This window comes from Eimeria tenella, genomic scaffold, assembly GCF_000499545.2.
Source record: "Eimeria tenella Houghton genomic scaffold, Eth_scaff3, whole genome shotgun sequence".
Taxonomy (NCBI): Eukaryota; Apicomplexa; class Conoidasida; order Eucoccidiorida; family Eimeriidae; genus Eimeria; species Eimeria tenella.
In genome coordinates this window covers 4446-20081 of record NW_013542870.1, presented here as the reverse complement: position 1 = coordinate 20081, position 15636 = coordinate 4446, and the positions used below count along the sequence as shown (strand labels likewise).

At 58.8% G+C, this 15636-nt stretch overlaps 3 protein-coding genes across 3 annotated transcripts; 1 reads left to right on the top strand and 2 right to left on the bottom strand.

Annotated features, from left to right (window-relative positions):
- Nucleotides 1-604: 604 nt before the first annotated feature.
- Nucleotides 605-952, top strand: ETH_00019190 (uncharacterized protein; the record flags this gene model as incomplete). The annotated part of the gene is made up of 1 exon (XM_013375698.1): nucleotides 605-952. The coding sequence occupies one exon, from the start codon at nucleotides 605-607 to the stop codon at nucleotides 950-952; it is 348 nt and encodes a 115-aa protein (XP_013231152.1).
- Nucleotides 953-1962: 1010 nt separating this feature from the next.
- On the bottom strand, nucleotides 1963-8700 carry ETH_00019185 (tubulin-tyrosine ligase family protein, putative; the record flags this gene model as incomplete). Its single annotated transcript, XM_013375697.1, has 7 exons — nucleotides 1963-4098; nucleotides 4303-4521; nucleotides 4885-6417; nucleotides 7018-7262; nucleotides 7466-7676; nucleotides 8062-8303; nucleotides 8586-8700. The coding sequence occupies 7 exons, from the start codon at nucleotides 8698-8700 to the stop codon at nucleotides 1963-1965; spliced, it is 4701 nt and encodes a 1566-aa protein (XP_013231151.1).
- A 441-nt stretch (nucleotides 8701-9141) lies between these two features.
- ETH_00019180 (uncharacterized protein) lies at nucleotides 9142-11637 on the bottom strand (the record flags this gene model as incomplete). The annotated part of the gene is made up of 1 exon (XM_013375696.1): nucleotides 9142-11637. One exon carries the CDS (start codon nucleotides 11635-11637, stop codon nucleotides 9142-9144), a length of 2496 nt encoding a protein of 831 aa, XP_013231150.1.
- Nucleotides 11638-15636: the final 3999 nt, after the last annotated feature.

Here is a 15636-nt window from a genome sequence, read left to right as displayed (position 1 = left end):
GTACACCTCAGACACGCGGGGAAACCCGCGGGCGAAATGCGCCAATTGGGACCTTTTTCGTCGAAACAAAGGCCGCGCCGCAACTGCAAAAGACAAAAAGTGTTGAATTCATGAGAAAAACGCGGAAAATGGACTTTATTTCCCCGAAATCCTCCGGCGCGGTGCCTCCACCCTGCAAACGGAAACCCAGCCCGGCTGCCCCTGGGAGCCTCTGCAGCGGTCCTTTCCAATTAAACACTAAACGGCAAATAGAAGGAAGAGAGTTGAAAAGATATTCGTTCACGTCTCGTTCTGTGCATGCAGCGCGGCAGCGGCTGCGGCTGCTGGCTGAGGGCCCCGCCCACGGAAAGCTGCACTTTTTCCAGGAAATTCCCCAAAATCCAACCAAATTTTTGTTTAACTACTCTTTTCCCTCCAGAGTTTCCTTTTTTAAAACGAGATTCCCTCTTTTCCCGCACGAAGCCTCCGCCATTTCAACACCGCCGCGGCCGCGTGACCGCCGCGCAGAGCACTCCAAGAGGGGCAACGAAGCCCCAAGACGTGAAATTCAGGAAAACTTTGAATTAAAACTTTTTAATTTTATTTTTATAGTTTTAAAACTTAAATGCTGCTCCAAACGTGGGCTGGCTGCACGAGGGAGCAGCGCGGGGTGGTAGCAGAAGCAGCAGCAATGATCGCAGCAGCAGCAGCAGCAGCAATAACAGTAGCAGCAACAGGAGTGGCAGCAATGATAATAGTAGGAGCAGCAATTAAAGAAGCAGCAGCAGCAGTAACAACGCCAGCAACCGCAGCAGCAGTAGCAGCAGCAAGCGCAGCAATAACGCTATTAACAGCAGCAACAACAGCAGCACCAATAACAATAGGGGTACCAGCAACAATAGCAGCAGCAATAACAATAAGTGTACCAACAGCAGCAGCAGCAGCAGCTGCTGCTGCTGCTTACCTCGAATAACAGTGGCACCAACTTCGCAGCAAAACCAATAGTTGTAGTGCCAGCAGCAGCAGCAACAATGGCCGTAGCGGCAGCAGCAGCAGCAACAATGGCCGTAGCGGCAGCAGCAGCAGCAGCCATAACAGCAACAACAACAAAAGAAGCGGCAGCAGCAAAGGCAGGAACAGCAGCAGCAGTAAAAGCAGTAGGTGAGGGTCCAGATTGCTGCTGAGTAAAGGCGCACTCAGGTGCTGCTGCTTTCGTTTTGCCTCAGCAGCTGTATTTGCTGCTGCAGCTGTTGCTGTTGCTGCGGGTATTGCCGCTGCTAGTGCTGCTGCTGCAGTTGCTGGGTCCCACCTTGTAGAGAGAAGGCCTGCTGCTGAGGTTGCTGCTGCTGTTCGCTGCTGCTGCTGCTGCTCGCTGCTGCTGCTGCTGAAGTGTACCCACAGCTGCTGCTAGCGGCGGGCGAGCCAAACGGCATTTTAAGTTAGCTGCAGTTGAGTTATTTATTTGAATTTAATTTATTTAAATTTATTTATTTAAAGTTTAATTAATTAACTAATTATTATTTATTTTATCTGTATAAAACTTATTTATTGAGTTGGGATTAAGAACCCAATTGTCTAGCCGAATAAAGCTGTTCTCGGCCAAGCTAAAAAGCAAACCACCCTCAGCAATGAACTGCTGCTGCAGCAGCAGCAGCAGCAGCACCGCTGCTGCTCCTGTGGGGTGCGTAGACAGCAGCAAACGCGCCGCTGCTGTTCCTGAAGTGCAGCAGCAGCAGCTGCAGCAGCGCCGCTGCAGTTGGTGAGGTGTACGTACACCGCGTTGCCGAGGGCCAACGCAGCAAAGGCATTGGCACAAACCGCCGAAGCCTCTACAGCTTTTCCATTTATAAATTTTAAAATAAAAGGCCATTTAATTGCTGCTGCCTCCTTTAATTGCTCTAAAATTCCTGCAGCAGCAGCTAGTAGGGCCCCCCTGGGGATCCCAAGAGTTCTAGTGGGGCCCCCCTGGGGCCCCCGGGAGTTCTAGTGGGGCCCCCCTGGGGCCCCCGAGGACCCTGAGAGGCTCAGGGGGGCACCCCATTGTGTGCTGCAGTGGTGGAGGTCCAGCCGGATTTCTATGAAGTCAATTAGCAGCTGAAATGCCTCTTTTAGGACTTCTTTCGGGACCATACTCATAACTTGAGAATTCAAGTCTGGCCAGGCGCTGCAGAGGGTCTCGTGCCACTCCAAACCCTCTCCAGGGGCCCCGTGGGGCCCCTGGGGCCCCTGGGGGCCCCCAGAGCCTGGGGGCCCCCCAGGGGCCCCTTTCTTGTGGGGGCCCCCCAGGGGGCCCCCCCCTTCCTTCTTTTCCGCAGAAATGCTCCGCAGCTCCTGCGCAGGGCCCTTAAGAGTTGCCTTGTGTTGTTTGCTGCTGCTCTTTAGAGACTCAGCAAGTGGGGGCCCCCCTTGGGGCCCCCCGGGGGCCCCCCCTGTCTTCTTGCGGGGGCCTTGGCTGGGTGCTGCAGGGGCCCCCGGGGGCCCTCCAGCTGCAGCGGGGGCAGAGGGTGGCAGGGCTGTCTGTTCCTTCTTTTGTCTGGCCTGCACCTGCATTTGCTGCTGCTGCTGCTGCTGCTGCTGTTGCTGCTGCTGCTGCTGCAGTTGCTGCTGCGCGCGAATGTGGGCAAGCTGCATTTGGTGCTGCTGGTGCCTGCTGGCTACAGCAGCACGAACTTGGAGAGTTTTGCCTAATTCATGTGAGGCATTTCGAATGCCTGCTTCGCATGCATTGATCTCCTGGCTTAGCTGCTGCAGCGCTGCTGCTGCTGCTGCTGCTGCTGCTGCTGCTGCCGCTGCTGCTGCTGCATTCTCTCGGCCTTGCCGCGGCCCCTGCCGCGGCCCGAACATCTCTTCTGCGTTTGCAATGCTCAGCAGCGCCTCGTGGCCAGCCTTGCCTGCTGCTGCTGCTGCTGCAGCCAGTCCGCCGCCGCCCGCAGCAGCAGCAGCTGCTGCCGCTGCGTCTCTCTGGCGCAGCAGCGCCGCCTGCTTCGCCGCTTGCTGCTGCCGAAGCTCCCGCAGCTGCTGCAGATGCAGCTCCAAGTGCCGCTGATTAACTTCCAGCACTTCTAGCTGCGAAGCTCCCTCTGCAACTTTGCGCAGCAGCAAAGGAAGGGACTCTTCTGCTGCAGTTAGGGGCCTCGCGGACAGTCCCGGGAGGGGCGGGGGGCCCCCATGGGGCCCCTGGGGGCCCCATGGTACAGCAGCAGGGGCCCCGCATGAAGGGGAGGGGCCCCCCAGGGACACGGGGGCCCCTGCCACGGGCTCTAGGGGGCCCTCGTCGAAGGTTTCGCTTTTGCTGCTGTTGCTGGTGCTGCTGCTGCTGCTGCAGTCAGTCTCCTGGGTCACCTCGCTGCTGCTCGTTGCTTCCTCCTCCACAGCAACAGCCGCAGCTGCTGCTGCGCCCTTGGGGCGTTCGCCGGGCCTGCCTTTGTGCGCCTCGCCGTGCTCCCCCCCCTGCTGCTGCTGCTGCTGCTGCTGCTGCTGGTCAATGACCTCGACAACCTTGTCGAGGGCCCCCTTGGGGTCTGCGCCGGGGTCTTCCAGCAGCAGCGCCACCAGCGAGGCCTTGGGGGGCAGCACTGGCAGCAGCAGCACAGCCAGAAGCTTCAGCATTTGTGCAAACTCCAGCAGCCCGAGGCCCCTTCTGTTGTCTTGCAGCTGCGCCTGCCGCCGCATTTGCTGCTGCTGTTGCAGGAACAGCAGCTCCAGGTCTGCTGCAGTCATTCGCCGCTTCCGGGGGCCCCCCGCCAGCCAGCTGAGGCTCGCGCTGCTGCGCTGCCTCACTAGAGGCCCCCCGCCACGGCTGGGGGGCCCCACGGGAGGGGCCCCCAGGCTGGGGGCCCCCCCGGGACCCCCGGGGGCCCCTGGGGCGCCGGGGGCCCCCGGGGCCCCGGGGGCCCCTCCCCCTCCCTCGGTGAAGTCAGTCAGAAGGGAGCAGGAGCTCGCGCTGCGGCAGACAGAGGCGGAGCGAGCTACCTTCCGCTGCTGCTGCTGCTGCTGCTGCTGCTGCTGCTGCTGCTGCTGCTGCTGCTGCTGCGGGGAGGGCCGGAAGGAGCTGAAGGGAGGCTGCGGGGCGCTGCTTCGAGCAGGCCGCGCAGGAGAGGGTGTTGCGGGCACGTAGACCTAAACACAAAACCCCAAACCCTAAACCCTAAACCCTAAACTCTAAACCCTAAACCCCAGGACCTCTACTTGTAACTGCAACACGTCCTGGGCGATGGCCCCTGGGCCCGCGAAGCTCTCTCAAGGCCCGCGGTTGCAGCGGATTTTCCGCTGCTGCTGTTGCTGCCGCTGCTGCTAGGATTTAGGGTTTAGGGTTTGGCTGACCTTGCGGAGGAGGTCTGCGAGCCTGGCCTGCTCGCAAGCCTCCATCCACCTGCTTCTTTCCAAAGTTATTCTTTGAGGAAAAGAAACAATTCTTTCAAAAAGTCTTTGAACTCTTCTCATAAGAGCTGTTTCTGCTGCTACTGCTGCTGTTTCCTTCTCCAGGCTCAGCCAGCAGCCCTGCGGCCCCAGCGCGCTCTCCGGCAGCGGCTTCAACACGTCCTGCGCAGCAGCAGCAGCAGCAGCAGCAGCAGGTCAGGCGCCGCAGCTAAACCAGCCGCAGGGCTCGGGAGAAGACAGAGACACTCAGAGAGACACAGCAACCCACCGGTGAGGCGCAGATAGAAGGAAATGAAACAGCAGCAGCAGCAACAGCAGCAGCAACAGTAGCAGCAGCAACAACAGCAGCAACAGCAGCAGCAGCAGCGTTAAACAAGATGCAGCTGCTGATTAATTGGCTGTTTAATTGATGAAAGAGAGTTGAGTCAAGCTGGCGAGAAAAAGTCCATTTATCCATTTGCAGGAGCTGCAGCAGGAGCTGCAGCAGGAGCTGCAGCAGAAGCTGCAGCAGCAAAAGAAACCTACCTTGTGCAGTTTCGTGTAAGTGCTTCTTGCTGCTGGTCTTTTGAAGAGAGATTTGTCTTTTCTGAGAAAGGGGCGGAAGGGTACGTGTGGGGCCCTGGAGTTGCTGCGTTTGCTGCAGTGCTGCTGCTTGTCTGCTGCTGCTGTTGCTGCTGCTGCTGCAGCGCAGGCGCCCGCGCTGCCGCGCCGCACCGCGTGCTGCTGCTGCTGCTGCTGCAGCGGCAGCAAACCCGCAGGCTGGAAACGCAGCCCCAATACATTGAAACACTCCATGCACTTTTCTATTTCTTTATAAGCTGCTGCCAGCAACTCCGAATCCACTTTCGGGCTGCTGCGGTGTTCCCCTGCTTCAGAGTCGGAGCCATCACCCTGCGGGCCTTCCCAGCCCTTCCCCCGCCGCAAGCTGCTGCTGCTGCTGCTGCTGCTGCTGCTGCTGCTGCTGCTGCTGCTGGTTCGGAGGGTGGCCGTGGCAGCAGAGCCCGTCGAGGTGGACGAACCTGCTGCTGCTGCTGCTGAGCAGCCAAGGCCGCCAGCACGAAGGCTTCCTGCTGCCTTTGGAGTCCCTCGTGCTGCTGCTGCTGCTACTGTTGCTGCTGCTGCTGGCGCTTTAGCGGCGGCGCCTGGGGCCGCGCGCTCCTTCTCCGGCCCCGCCCCCGCCGTCGCCGCTGCTGCTGCTGCTGCTGCTGCTGCCGCTTTTGTCTTGGTGCTCTCCGTGCTGAGAGACCTTCGAGTGTCCCTTTTGTCCCCCAAAGCCCAGCGAGGTTCAAAAAGAGAAACGGAGCGGCGAGCTGGAGACGGAGGAGACGATCCCACCGATCCCAGCCCAAGTGTGGGGTGGCCGCGGGAGCCCCGAAGCGAGCTCTCCCCTGCTGCTGCTGCTGCTGCTGCTGCTGCTTTGGTAGGCATTTGTCTCTGGGGAGGAAACAAAGGGACAAAGACAGCAACAGAGACAAACTTATAAATCCTCACTGCTGGTGTGAATAAAGGAGAGACACACGCATTAACTGCTTGCTGCAGACAAGAGAAGCAAGCAGCAGCAACAGCAGCAGCAGCAGAAGGAACAATAGCAGCAGCAGAAGCATGGGTGCTTACTGCTGCGTTTGGAGTTGCTGCAGCGGATGCATCTGCAGTCAGGGGAAGAGTCTGAGCGACAGAAAAAAGGGTGCTGGCGCTGCTGCTGTTGTTGTTGCTGCTGCTGCTGTTGCTGCTGCTCGTGTGCATACACCCCGACTTTTGGCTGTCTCCGCTGTCTCTACTTTTGGCTCCTGCTGTACATACACCTCGGTTCCTGCCTTTGCCAGTCTTAGTTGCTGTTGCTGCTGCTGCAACCGCAGCCCCCACGCGTTTGCTGCCAGCTGCTGCTGCTGCTGCTGCTGCTGCGGGCGCTTTTTTGGCTGCTTCTTTGCTGCAGTCTCTGTTTTTCTTCTTCTCAGGACCCAGCAGCAGCTTGCTGGCAATGGCCAGGGCCTCGCTGACCACTGGTTCCTTAATGGTCCGGTCCAGGGCGCTCTCCAGCTGCACGTCAATGCCCCCACACTGCAGCAGCAGCAGCAGCAGCAGCAGCAACACGATGCAAGCGGATCTAGGGTTTTTCTACATGCATTTGAAGCGCTTCTTGAAATTTAAAAGCATTTCACGCTTATTTTTTATTTGTTTTGATTTTAATTATCCTTTTTGTGCTGCTTTTGCTTCATAAGTGTGCCTTCACAAGGACGTCATCAGCAGCAAACCAAACAAAAAATGTCTGTCAATGTACATAATACGTTTACATTTACATAGTTAGAGAGACATATGCTTTATTTGGAACACGCCTGCAACTGCAACAGCAGCAGCAGCAATAGCAGAAGCGGGAGCAGAGGCAGCACGAGCAGAAGCAGGAAGAGCAAGAGTAGAATCAGGAGCAACAACAGCAGCAGCAGAAGCAGTAGGAGCAGCAAGAGTAGCAGAAGCAGCATAAGCAGCAGCAGCGCCTTGCATGCTGCAGAAGCCAAGTTCGTGCACTAGGCTGTGTGGAGTTGAGCGCCCGCAGTATACAGGCAATTTTTGCCGAAAACCAGCAGCAAACTGCTGCTGCTGAGTGTCTGTGAGCAGCAGCAGCAGGAGCAGCACCAGCAGCAGCAGCAGTAGAAGACGCACCTGGGAGTCGAAATAGTCGATTCTGAGGGAAGGATTTGAATTGACTTCCAGCAGCCAGCACTTATCATCAGCATCGAGGAGAATGTCCAGGCCTAGAAACTGAAAGCAGCGGGAAGTTTCTTGCTGCTGCTGCTGCTGCTGCTGATACACGTGGCGGTACCGCAGCTCCAGCCACGGCTGCAGACACGCGAAAGTCCGCGCCGTTATTGCCTTTATGCTGCCCCACACCTTGCCCACGTCCACGCCTGAACAGCAGCAGCAGCAGCAGCAGCATGGGGAAGCAGAGATGCACGGGACAGTCAGCAGCAGCAGCAGCAGTAGCAGCAGCAATACAAGCAACAGCCGTCAACCAACATAACACGGCAGCCACAGCAGCAACCACAGCCACAACCACAGCAGCAGCCACAGCAGCAGCAGCAGCAGCAGCAGCAGCAGCAGGATTGCGGACCCTCTGCAGCGAGCTCGCGGAGGACGTCGGAGAGGAGGCGTTTGCTGTTGCGCGCGTTGTGGATGTCGGGAGATCTGATGAAGGAGTTTTTGTTTTCTTTGTTGATGGAGTAATTTGTCAAATGCATAAAAGCATTGTCTTGGTTGCGCCGCGTGGGGGGGCGGTACTCGTCCGTGCAGAAGCGCGCCATTCCCACGCGCGAAATGAACACCTGACGCCCGCAACACACCACCTGCTGCTGCTGCTGCTGCTGCTGCTGCTGCTGGCTTGCGCGAGGTGGAAACACGCGCAAGCGCGGACCGCAGCAGCGCGCCCCAGCAGCAACCTACACCCATCACTCCCTAGGTGCAGTGACCCGCAGCCCCAAAGCAGCCCCGCTGCTGCTGCTGCCGCAACAGCAGCAGCAGCAGCAGCAGCAACGACAAAAAGCAGCAGCAGGAAGAGCAACAACACCAACGGCAACAACAAGAACAACAACAAGACACGCCAGAACAACAAGACAAGCAACAACACCACGACACGCAAAACAACGACGACGACCACCACCAGCACAACACCAGCAACAGCAGCAGCAGCAGCAGCAGCAGCAGCAGCACCTGGAGCTTTCCAGCGACGGCGAAAAGCGCTGCGTAGACCCTGAGGTCGAACTTGCGTTTGTGCAGCAGGCGCGGCCTGTCGATGTACTTCTGCATTATGTAATTTCCCTCTCCGCGCAAAATGACAGAGTCAATATCTCTGCAGCGGGAGACCAGCTGCACCCCGCTGCCCATGGCGCCCCCGTCCGGCTTTATTATGAACGTTTCCGTGTTCCGCGGGTGCAGCAGCTGCTCTATCCGCGCTGCACAGCAGTAGCAGCAGCAGAAGCAGCGGCGGCGGCACAGCGTAGGCGGCAGCAGCACCAGCAGGGGTGAGGCAGCAGCAGCAGCAGCAGCAGCAGCAGAGGTGAAGCAACAGCAGCACCAGCAGCAGAGATGATGCAGCACCAGTACCAGAGATGAGATGCAGCACCAGCAGCAGCACAGGTGCAGCAGCAGCAGCAGCAGCAGCAGCACGGGTGCAGCAGCAGCAGCACAGGTGCAGCAGCAGCAGCACAGGTGCAGCAGCAGCAGCAACTGCGCACCTCTGTCCTCGGGAAAGGCCCAGCAAGGGGGGGAGAAGTCGTAGAGGTGGGGGAAAAGGTCTTGGTAGAAATAAAGGACTTTGGAAAGCATTCGTTTTTTGGTTAAGTCCCACATGCCCGGAAGTCTATTCACAATTTGCCCATTCCGCATAAACCGGAGGTGGTCGTGGTCCGGCACTGAGCCCCCCAGCCATATTATGTTCCCTGCAAACCCCACACACGCACCCGCTGCTGCTGCTGCTGCTGCTGCTGCTGCTGCTGTGGCTGCCGCGCAGCTGCGGCGCGCGCTTCTAGCTACTCCTGCTCGTCCTGCTGCTCCGTTTGCTTTTGCCCCCGCGACTGAAACTGCTATTCCTGCTGCTACTGCTTCTGCGTTTATGAGTGCACTCTAACTACTGCTGCTGCTGCTGCTGCTAGTTGACCTGCTGCTGCTGCTGCTGCTCCTACCGCTGCTACTTGAGCCGGTGCACGCACAGCATCCCTATGTACAGCCCTGAAACAGCAGCGGCAGCTGCTGCCACTACCTTCACCGCTACCTTCACCACTACCGCTACGGCTACCCCTGCCGCTGCCGCTGCTGCTGCTGCTGCTGCTGCTGCTGCTGCTGCTGCTGCTTGCCTTTGTGGGTGGTCTGGTCGTCGCGCAGCCAGCCCAGGCGCTCTACGCAAGTGTTGATGAGGGGCCGCTCAGCTCTGCACTGTTTTGTGTTGACTACGACGGCGCGGCCGAGGCCAGCGGGCGAAGTGTCCACGGCCAAGTCTTCGGCCCACAGAACCTCTGCTGCTGCTGCTGCTGCTGCTGCTGCTGCTGCTGCTGCGGGGGTGGGGGAGGCGGGGGAGGAGGAGGGGGAGGGCGGCGCCGACGCGGCCGGCGAGCTGCGGGGCGAGAGGCTCGACGCCTCCGCTGCTGCTGCTCCTGCTGCTGCTGCGGCGTCCTGCTGCTGCTGCTGCTGCTGCTGCTGTTGTGCGGCTTTCCAGCTGACGTACTTGGGCACCAAAACCTTCACGTACTTCTCCTGCTCGACTTCGGCGGCGGGCTCTGCTGCTTCCTGGCGGGGGCTCAGCAGCAGGCTGCTGCTGCTGCTGTCGCTGCTGCAGTGCTGCTGCTGCGGCTCCTTCGGCACCTCCCTGCTGCTGCTGCCGCTGCTGCGGCTCTCAACTGTCTCCACACTCGGCGAACGCTCCTCTGTCTCCGCGTCTCCCGTCTCTGTCTCCAAGTCCTCTTCGCTGCGGTCTCTGTCTTTTCTTTTTTCTTTCTTTTTGTTTCTTTTTGCTTCTGTCTCCTCAAGGGGGCCCCCGGGGCCCCTGCTTAGCCCAGGCGCCACAGGGGGCTGCTGCCTGCCTTTGGGGCTGAAGATGTGGGCCTCGTGGGCCAGCAGGGGCCCCACGGGGGCCCTCAGGGGCCCCCGAAGAGGCCCCAGGGGGGGCCCCAGGGGGGCCCCCAGGAAAGCCCCCTGGGGGCCCCTCTCCCCCACTCCCAAAGAGCCCCTGAGGCTCTCTGCATGCGCTGAGACTGACCTCACTGCAGACCCTTGAGGGGCCCCGGGGCCAACGGGGCCCCTCTCAGCCCTCCTGGGGGGCCTCCACCCCGTGGAAGCGCGGCTCCAGGGGCCCCCGGGGGCCCCCAGGGGCCCCAGGGGGGCCCCCAAGGGGGCCCCAGGGGGGCCCCCACAGCTTTCCAAAGGCAATACTGCAGCAGGGGCCCCAGCAGAGACCTCCGGGCAAGGGCGGTAGGGCAAGCCCCTGCTCAAGCAGGGGGGCCCCCCCCCTATTTCCTCGGGGGGCTGCCAGAGCATGGGGGGATCGTGCCTCTTTGCTGCTGCTGCTGCTGCTGCTGCTGCCGAGGCAGAGGCAGCAGTTGGCACGGATATGGCCCGCACTTTGGGGGCGCCGCAGCGGTCGCTCAAGTCGCTCTCTATGTGAGGCAGCAGCTGGGACGCGCAGCGGCAATCCTGCTGCTGCTGCTGCTGCTCCTGCCGGTGCTGCTGCTGCTGCTGCTGCTGCTTGCTTGTTGTTGCTGCTGAGAAAGACTCACCGAGGGGCCGTTGCAGCTCGTTTGAGACCACCGTAGCCGGTGGGGTGTTTCTGTGGTGTTGCTGCTGTTGCTGCTGCTGCTGTTGTTGCTGCTGTTGCTGTTGCTGTTGCTGCTGCTGGGCTTGTCGCGCATTGTAGAGCTCAGCAGCAGAATGGATTTTACCATACATGGGATGCTGTGTGCTGCTGGCCCCTTGGAGCCTCGTTTGCTGTTGCTGCTGTTGGTGGTGGTGGTGCTGCTGCTGCTGGTCCCTTCTCACGGGCAAGCCCGCAACAGAGGAAAGTATCTGCTGCTGCTGCTGCTGCTGCTGCTGCTGCTCGCCCCCTTTGAAGAGGAACTGCTGCGGGGCCCCTAGGGGCCCCCTGGGGGCCCTCGCCGAGGGCCCCCTTGGGTTCAGCAAACCCCTGGAGAAGAGGGGGGCCCCCAGGGGCCCCAAGGGGGCCCCCGAGTCCTGGGGGCCCCTTGAGAGCTGCTGGGGCCCCCCCAGCAGCTGCACAGAAGGAAGGGGGGCCCCCCCACTGGGGGCCCCCTGCGGTGCCCCTGTGGGCCTCAGCTGCGTAGGGTTTAGGGGGAAGGGGGGCCCCTGTCCCACGACCCGGCAAACGTACTGCTGGAGGCCCCTAGGGGGCCCCCCAAGGGGGCCCCCAGGGGGGCCCTCAGAGGGTACTGGGGGGCCCATGGGGGGGGCAGGGGGGCCCCCCTGGCTGGGGATCATTCGCACCATGAGTGGCTGCCCAGGGGCCCTCCACGCGCAAAAAGGGTACTGGCCTCCTGCCATTGCTTGCTGCTGCTGCTGCTGCTGCTGCTGCTGCTGCTGCTGGAAGGCGGGAGAGCCGAGGTGGGGCTGGGGAAACGCCACTGGCTGCTGCAGCTGCTGCAGCTGCTGCAGCTGCTGCAGCTGCTGCAGCTGCTGCAGCTGCTTCAGAGACCCAGGAAAGATGGGGGCCCCCTGAGGCCCCCTTAAGAGACCCTGGGGGCCCTCGGGAGGGCCCCAGGGGCCCCGTTGGTTGCTGTTCATTCTGGGGCCTCCAGAGTCAGCTGCAGCTGCAGCAGAAGTACAGATCCCTGCTGCTGCTGCCGCCGCTGTTGCTGCTGCTGCTGCTGCTGCTGGACAGGGACCAGTGGTCAGGCAGGGCTGGCCCGACGAAAGAAGCGGGAGAGCAGCAAAAAGGCCTTTTTAAGAAAGAATTGAAATTGGATTTGAAGCTGGAGAGGCTGAGAGGAAGCAGCAGGGCCAGCGCGGAGCAGCAAAAGAGATAAGAGACACTGCAGCAGCAGCAGCAGCAGCAGCTCGCTGTCTCTGCTGGTCTTGCGCAGCAGCTGGCCGCAGCAGCAGCAGTTTAAGAGCTGCGAAAAGGCCACTGGGGCCTCCCGAGATAATAAAACTGAAGACGGGGAGGCGGCAGCAGGCGCAGGCGAGGGCCTCGGGTGTACGTACAGCGCGGGCTGCTGCGCTGCGGCTGCTGCTGCTGCTGCTGCTGCTGCCTTCCGACCCAGACGAGCGGCGGGCTGCAGCTTCCTTGCGACCTTTTCGCAGCGAGTTGATCCCCAGGAAATCTCAGAGAAAGAACGCAGCTGTCTGGACACCCGAGCGCAGGCTGTGGGAGAAAATGAAGCGGAGGTCTCTCGCGAGCTGTCGCGGTGGCGGCGCCGGCGGTTGGGTGTCTGTACACTCGGGAGAGGCGCAGTGGGCGTCGATTTGCAGTTTAAAACAAATGGATCTGCTCAAAAAATATGTGCAAAAGCAAAAAGAAACAAAACTCAAGAGCAACTTCTCGAAAAGGCCAGCTGAACAGAGAGGACCACCGAGGCGCCGCTGACGACCTCAGGCGCGATCGCTCAGGGGAGGCCGGGGAAGACCTGGCCCAAAAGAGGTCTATTTTGGGAAGCTTTTGCTTCAAATTTAATGCTTTGAAGAAGTTTAATTCAAAATTAATCTATTTACGCTAAAGAATGCTCGCTTTCCCGGCGCGATGCGCCGCTTGGACACTGCTGGCGGTCCAGCGGTGCTCTGAGGTGTACGTACACCGCAAGCGCCTCGACCCGCAGCCCAAACGCCGCCGCCAGCCTCCTTTTCATTTATTTCAACTCTTTCAAAGCTGAAGAGGTTTCTTTTCAACTTTAGCACAGCAGCAGCAGACCTCCCTCGAAGCAGGGCCCCCCTCCGACTTGTTCGTCTGCGCCTTCGCTCGCTGTCTGTCACTCAACCTGGCTTCTCTTCTCCACAAAACGCGGAAATAATCTAAATTAAAAAGACGCAAAGTACCCTAAAGCTGCACTTTCCTGCTGCAGACTTATTAGTTCCTCCCATTCCCTGCTTCTACAGTCAAAGGGTTCTCTCATAGTCGCTGCCGCGCTGTAGCGCCCGATCGCCGCAGCAGCAGCAGCAAGCTGGCCTCTCAGCTGCTGCAGCGCAGCAGCAGCAGCATGCTGGCCTCTCAGCTGTTGCAGCGTAGCAGCTGCAGCATGCTGGCCTCTCAGCTGTTGCAGCGTAGCAGCTGCAGCGGGCTAGCCTCTGAGCTGTTGCAGCGTAGGAGCGGCAGCAAGCTGGCCCCTGAGCTGCTGCAGCGCAGCAGCAGCAGCAAGCTGGCCTCTGAGCTGCTGCAGCGCAGCAGCTGCTGCGGAGTCCCTTTCTCTCCCCTAAAGACCCTCTAAATCCCCCAACCCCCCAAACGCCCTATTAGCTCTTTTTGGCCACAGTTGGGCCCCCAAAAAAGAAACTCTTTTATGAAAAAAGGGTACAGTTGGGACTTAAGGGCCCCTGGGGGCCCCCAGCAAAGGGGGCCCCCCAGGGGAGGCTTAACTATCAAAAAAAACAAGCTCAACGGCTCTTATTGGGGGCCCCCAGGGGGCCCCCCGCGCAGCTCGTCTAGAAAACAAAAGGTTAAATAACAGATTAAAGGGCTCCAGAGAGTAGAAGTCCATTAAAATCTTTTAATACAACAAATACGAAATGTTAAAATGCATGCATGCATTTAAAAGCCCCAAAGTTCAACTCTAGGGGCAGTGGGGTCCCCAGGCTGCAGCAGGGGCCCACGGTGATGCTTAGATAACGAAACTGGCCTACAGATAGAAAGCCTTTTGCTGCTGCTGCTGCTGCTGCTGCACAAAAGGATCTTTAAAAGCTGCAAATATAGCCCATCAAAGCTGCCCCTTTTCCCTGTTTTAAGAGCTTTTAAATTCCCAAAGGTGAAGACCAAAGCCTTCGAATTGAAATACTACTTTGCTGCAGCGCCGGTGGTGCAGCAGAGGCAAAGTGCTGCTGCATGTGGGGCAGCTAGCTGCGCTTGCTGCTGCTGCCTGCACATCCAAACGGCGCAGCAGCAGCACTTCTGGGCTTCTTGCTGCTGCTGCTTCCCCAGGCGGTTGCGTTGGCTCAAATGGCTATCAGGAGAAGAGATAAGGAATCAAAACAGCAGCAGCAGCAGCAGCAGCAAAGGTATTGATCTCTTAATCCTTTTTTTTGCAGCAAGTAAAGCCAAGTGAGCTGCCACAAGGCAGATGAATGCCTGTAATGGGCTTGTAGCGCTGTTGCAAGTTGAACGAGAGCAGCAGCAAAAAAGTGCATGTTTTAAAAAAGACTTGAATTTCGTTTGTTACCAATTCAAGTTGAACACTGGGGATATTGAAGTCATTTTCGAAATGTGGACTCAGAGTTTGGATTTATTCTAATTGGCATTCCAGAACAAGACAGAATTGTTCAGTTACTCACACTGTGGCCTCTTGGCGCAATTTTGCGTTCGCTTCCTTAGCAGCTTCCCCTTCAGCGCACGCAGCCCACGCTGCAGCAGCTCAATTCAACGATCTATCCCTAAAATAGTGCTTCTGTTGAGGCCTTTGGGTGACAAAAAGAATATTTATTATTTAAATTCCCTAAATTTTGCTGAATAAGGCTGCATTCAACAGCTCGAGCGCCAAGCGCCCGGCCGCGTTCATGTTCTGTCGCTGCGCAGCGCTGCGTCGTTGTGAACCGGAAGGCTCTTCGATTTCTAAATTTCGCAGCTGCAACATATTCAATTATTCAAAAAACGTTATTATTTCAGGGAAAATAAAACGATTACCCAGCGGAGGGCACCAACTGCGTGGCTGGTTCTCGAATGGCTATGCGGTTGAGTGGGTCATCAGCACAGCGCGTACAGTGTGATCTGGCTCTATTACGTGGATTTCAGTGCGCCATAATTTGCATCAAGTGTTTATTTCAAATCGTTTCAATAAAAAGAAGCCAAACTTCAGGGACGGCGGAAGGGGCTGCGATAGACACAGCCGCGCCTCGACCGATGCTGCCAGGCGGCGCGGCGGCTACACAGCCTGCGCTATTAGCCTCTTAATTCTTATCAGGAGGCTTCTTCACCTCTTTAATTTCAACATGAAGTGGTTTAAACGGCTGCAGACGCAAGAAAACGCCCCAAAACTCCCGCTTTCCCCATCTAAAACGGCGCTCTGGCGCAGTCGTCGCAGCGCATGCAAACCCAGCTGGAGCGGCGTTCTGAGCTGCAGCAGCTGCGGAGGAGATTAATTCTTTGAATGGAAACTGAATAATTGAAGCCTTTTCCTGCGGCGGCTTCCCAGGCGGCGGGAACGGCAATGCAGCCCGTGCCGCAGCCGCCAGCACAAGTCCGTCGCTGCCTTGAATGGACTTGAACTTCCGCAGTTCTTGCGCAACTCGAGGACCATTGGTCTCCGGTGCACTGGAAAATGCCAACTAGCGCAGATCAAGGGCTTCCGGAGGCCTCTCAGGGCCAACTGGGGATATTGAATTTCGTCGATTTCGGCTCTGCGGCGGACTCAAAGCCGCTACAGCTGCCGCATGCAACTCATGCAGCCAGCCCCCCGCTCACTCCAGCGCATGCAGCGCATGCAGCAGCTCGTGACCAGGGGGAGGGCGCCTCAGAAACCGCTCTTCTGAGGGATCCAGGAGCTTCAAGCAGCAGCAGCAGCAGCAGCAGCAGCAGCAGCAGCAGCAGCAGCAGCAGCAGCAGCAGCAGCAGCAGCAGCAGCAGCCCTGCTGCTGCTGCTG